At 29.2% G+C, this 5065-nt stretch overlaps 1 protein-coding gene across 1 annotated transcript; it reads right to left on the bottom strand.

The window, feature by feature from the left end:
- Positions 1-312: 312 nt before the first annotated feature.
- Positions 313-1500, bottom strand: LOC128182053 (uncharacterized). The gene is made up of 3 exons (XM_052850667.1): positions 1264-1500; positions 963-1073; positions 313-853 (listed from the first exon to the last, which is right to left on the bottom strand). The coding sequence occupies exons 1-3, from the start codon at positions 1498-1500 to the stop codon at positions 527-529; spliced, it is 675 nt and encodes a 224-aa protein (XP_052706627.1). The 3' UTR covers positions 313-526.
- Between the last annotated feature and the right edge of the window lie 3565 nt (positions 1501-5065).

The following is a 5065-nucleotide window of genomic DNA, read 5'->3' as shown; positions in this document are numbered from 1 at the left end:
CTTTAGGTATTTTTTCTAGCAATCTTTTAAAAACTTTTAGGGTGTCAAGTACATTGCATTATTTTCACGTAAATTTGTTATCAATTTCTGTAAATATTTGCGATGTTGTATTTTTTCAGACGTTTTTATTAGGTAAATCTTTGACATGAAAATGATAAACACAAATATAACAACCGGGAAGAAAGTTATTTCTATAAAAAGTCTGATAATCACCAATTGTATAATAAAAGTAAAGGTTCAAAAATTACGAAAATCATACACAAACAGAGTAATTAGAATCACAACAAAGATTGATGTAAACATGACGTTTTGATGCCTCTAAGTTTGTTAATAAAAATACGATTAAATAAAGTACAAAATAATATATTGCAAAATACACATAGATTTAATGCCCCTTCCTTAACATAGATAATTGCTAAATAACATTTTTTCTTGTATAAAGGCAACGCCTAAAAATGAAACAATGCGGTACATCTATTTTACTGTCCCACTTACGTTCATAACAATTAACAGCAAAGCAGACACGTTAGACAATAGTGGGTGCGTTTAACTGACTTCGGATATGATCGGCGTAAGCAATGGATTCTTTGAGAATAACAAAATCTTGATAAAATCGGTACTGATTGTTACTTGTACGGAATCTGTTTATGGTTTTTATTTCCATGCACTTTGCCTCGACGCGCAATATAGTATGAAGATCAAAGCGGGCGTGGTACAACGTCTGGTTGGCCTCTTGTATAAAATTTGATAACTCGCCATAGCTGTATTGGTCTTCGTCTTTTTTCATCAAGTCCAAATAAGACGAAATTAATGTCAGAGTCTTGTAGACATCCAGAAGGCTAGCAACTGTTGACTGAAATTATAAAATAGGTCATTTTGAAAAAATGCTCAAACTATTTAAGAGAATTTTATTTCGAGAAATTAAGAGAGAAATAGAACGAAAATAAGGAATAAATATCTACCTTTGATGGTTCCAAAGAAAAGGGAGACGTGACATCCAGTTCCATGATTTTTTGTGACCTTAAAGCATCAATTGTTCGGTTACTGGTTATTCTTCTTCCTTGAGGAGGTATCTGTAAAACAACGGCATATTGATATTCAAGTTACATCAAATTCATAGTTTTCATATTGAATTTCAAAATCCGTCATTTTCACATCCGTAAAATCATGTATATGTGTTTCTCCCTTTTATAGTTTATAACAAAAAAGCAGCAAACAACGTATAACATTGCAAGCTAGAAATTTATAAACAAAATTGCTTACATATTTTTCTATCAGTTTTTGTGTGGCGTTGTGAAACAAATTAAGTCTAATCCACAAATTCTGAGCAATTTCTTCCCTTGTAATGTTCGCAGCATTGATGGTCGAATCGACATTGGAACTCTTGGTGGGACATGGCTTTGAGATATGTCGTGAGGCAACAAAATGACCGAGGAACAAAATCAATCCTAAAAATGAAATTAAACGGATTGAAAGAATTATCAAAATGATAATATACATATTTAAAATGTCATTTTCTTGCAAATCAATATTTTTTAAATCTATTTTTCTATCAATCTATATTGATAGAAAAGTTTTCGTAAACATATAGATAGATGTTTTCATCTATTTTTAGGAGGGCTTTGGCTTTTTTTATTTGAAGCGATTTAAATTTCTTTAAAAATTGGTTGTGATCGTTAAAAAGTTATAATGTGCTTGAAATAACAATTCTTCAAAATCCACGATGTTAGAATTTTGTTGTTAAAACAAAACTCTACGCCATGGTAAATGTTGCTAGTATTCTTAGTTATGTCATGATGTAGAAAAAAGTAAATGTACTATTAAAACAAGTGCTAGTCACAATTTTTCCTGATGAATCACATAGTATAGTTATGTACCATTCAAAGGTTTTTTCTTCTAAAAACACCATCAGTATCTAAATGTACTATTGTTTTTATTAATAATTTTTAAACTCCTATTATAACATTGGTAATAAGGGTTTGTACTCAAAACCTTGACAATCACAATTGATTACACAATAGGCTTAAGAACCAAACAGCTGTGGTGTTTAACCAATGACAATGTCAACTTGAAACACTAATATTAGAACTCTTTAAAGCTTAAATATCAAAATTGAACTTATATTTACTGTTTGATAAATTTTTGAAATAAATTTCATTGCAATTTTTTAAGACCCCCTCCCCTCCCTACATACACATTGTTTATATTCCAAAAAAGTTTAACGGTTTCGTCTTATGTATAATAAATCAGTCAAATAAACCGAACCCTAAAAACTGTTCTTAATAATAACAAGACTCTCTGTGTTGTAATGGAATTGTTTAGATCGGGTTTATATACAACATTATCAAAAAATTACTTTCATCCAACAAACTACTTCAAATTGATGTTCGATAATAATAAGAAAAAAATATTTTCAAAACATATTAAGTTTAAACCGAAACTGGCTGTTCGTATTTGTACCCTGAAAAACATTTTGTCGATATTTTAGGAAGGAAATATCGATCACGATGAACACAACTAAATCCTTAAAGTTCAGAGTAACATAACACTCTCAATAATCCGTGCTGTCTAAATACAAAGCGATTGTTTCAAATCAAAAATGTACTTTTAAACTTTTTTTTAAAATAAATATATGTTTTGTTTCAATTTAAAAACATATCCTAGCTGAATCGTGATTATTAAGAGGAATGCATCAACGTCTTTAAAGATTAGAGTAACAAACTGATATCGATAATTAGTGCTTTTAAGATATTAAAGGCTTTAGAATTATAAAAGATACACTCTGATTATAAAAAAAGTTTTAAAATTTTAAATAATGTTTAAGGAAAAAAGTAATGTATTTGAATGTAATAAACACACTATCTTAAAAAAATTCTGTTAATGTAAGATATTTGTTTTTAATTAGAGCTTACCAAATGATAGTATATACATGGTATCTGTTTTGAACTAATTAATTTTCTAGCTAGATATCAATTTATAAATTGTAAAGAGAATTTTTTATGATATAATTAAATTCATAACTGAAACAAATTTTCCTAAAGACTGATGACTAAGTTCAGATTATCTTAATAATCCGCTGCGTATTCATGTAAGCTATAAACTTTTCAAACTAAATTCTTGTACATATTTTGGTGTTTACTTTTGATATTAAACTATTATTAGTAAGCGGACATTTTAACTTTTGTGTTTAAAATATCGCATAAAATTTTATAGTAGATGTTCATATATAGATTCTCCACTTAATAATAACCTAAAAGCACAGTTTAATTAGACGTTGCTGTATTTTTTGTTTTTTCTTTAATATTGAATAGTGTTATCGGACTCCAAGGTTTGTAAAGAAAAGCTTATTGTACTGTAAAATAGTTTGCTCGGTATGGTACAAAAATATATGTGTACCTATGTGTTAATGTTGAATGCTTATTACTTGTTGCAATAAAAGTTGGTAATATATCTTCTCTTTCGTTTTTGGTATTCTTCCTTATTTTGAGTATTTTTCTATGCTTATGTTGTCGCTATCGGTCATATAAATAGCCAACAGGATCATACACTTGAAAAGTTGTAAGTTGATATAAAGGACATAGATCTGAGACATACTGCTTTTTCCCAGAAAATAAAGTCGTATTTTTAAAGCCTATTATTAATCATACATTCACATTAGGTTAAATGTACATGAAACTTTAATTCAATAACCTTTTAGATATTCTAAAGCTTACATTTCAGACTCGAAGAGTATACCAAACGAAATGATTTATCTAAATGAATTCTACCTAGTTTGTGTTTTTTTCAGGCCTGGGTCAAAGTAGTTTCAGACTTAAGTGAACATTTTAGTTAGTCATAAAATGATTATTTATCGAAGTTTGACGATTGGTATTAGTTATCAACAACGCTACATCAATACACTTTTAGTACCATTTCAATTTTGTCAGTGTTATCAAGGAAGAGCCATTATGATATTGAACAATTTTGGACTTAAGTTAAATACTGCTTCATGATCCTTGGGCTATATTTCAGGTCTGTCTGTGAAGGCAATCTACTTTCCTCTACACTTCAGGTTTGATTAATGTATTGTGGGGGGAAAATTATATTTAGGGCATTCACAACAATAATGTGAAAACCTGTCGAACAATATTTTCCGTATAGGTTCCTGCGTCGAATATGTAATTTGTACAACGTTTCATTATGTAAACAAGGGAAAGTCCCTACTCCTCTTAGGAATGGGTCTGTCCAAGGTAAAACAAAACGCCTTTAAAAAGTTAGGGAAATATTTCATGATGCCTAGTTCAGTCAAAAATAGATAAAGAAAATTATATAGCAACATCCTTCATACATTTAATAATAACATCTGAATTACAACTCATTTTACAAGTTTCTTACAAAGTACAATTAAAATAAAGACAAACAATAAAGCACAATACATGTATTTGCTGTAATCTGTTCAAATATTGAAATAGTGCTATTGATGCTATATTGGTTCATGTTTCTTAGGAAGAGCTGTTTTGAATTTAGGTTTCCTTTAAATACATTTTATCTTTTTCAGGTGACAAACATTTCATTTCGTTACACAACTGAATTTGAATATTCTTTAGGCCTATATAGAAATGAAACATTTATGAAGATATTGTATTTAATGCTGGTCAAATGCTGTAAAAATAAATTTGTTTTTTGATGTTAACTAATGTGTTAAATAATTCACTCTGCATGTATTACAACGATGTAAATATATTTCCATGATACTAGTTTCAAACATGAACGTTTGACACCCACCACTTTTTACTCGTTGACATGTTCAAGACAAAAATAAGGATTGCATATAATTCATTTATTTAACAGCTAATCAATGTGGAAATGTTGCTGATGTTTAGTTTAAATTTGCTTTTTAATGGATCCACTTTGAATCCGAACGGAATTCCTGTTCCGCCCCGAAACTGGTTTCCGGTTCAAAAAGACACGACGGATAATATACTTTGATTCTGAAGTCTATAATTGGTGGTATGACAAGTTGTAAGTTAAATTAACCCACTTTATCAAAATCATTAAAAAGGTCGATGAAATTTATCATGAATTT

The sequence above is a fragment of the Crassostrea angulata genome, chromosome 4 (genome assembly GCF_025612915.1).
Source record: "Crassostrea angulata isolate pt1a10 chromosome 4, ASM2561291v2, whole genome shotgun sequence".
NCBI classification, from domain to species: domain Eukaryota; kingdom Metazoa; phylum Mollusca; class Bivalvia; order Ostreida; family Ostreidae; genus Magallana; species Magallana angulata.
The sequence above is the reverse complement of the archived record's forward strand: the minus strand, read 5'-3'. Positions and strand labels throughout refer to the sequence as shown.

Coding starts and splice junctions, on each gene's coding strand:
- LOC128182053 (XM_052850667.1), bottom strand. CDS start 1,500: ATGTATATTATCATTTTGATAATTCTTTCAATCCGTTTAATTTCATTT. Junction 1,074..1,263: donor AAAAACTGATAGAAAAATAT/GTAAGCAATTTT, acceptor GTTGTTTTACAG/ATACCTCCTCAAGGAAGAAG. Junction 854..962: donor TTTCTTTGGAACCATCAAAG/GTAGATATTTAT, acceptor TTATAATTTCAG/TCAACAGTTGCTAGCCTTCT.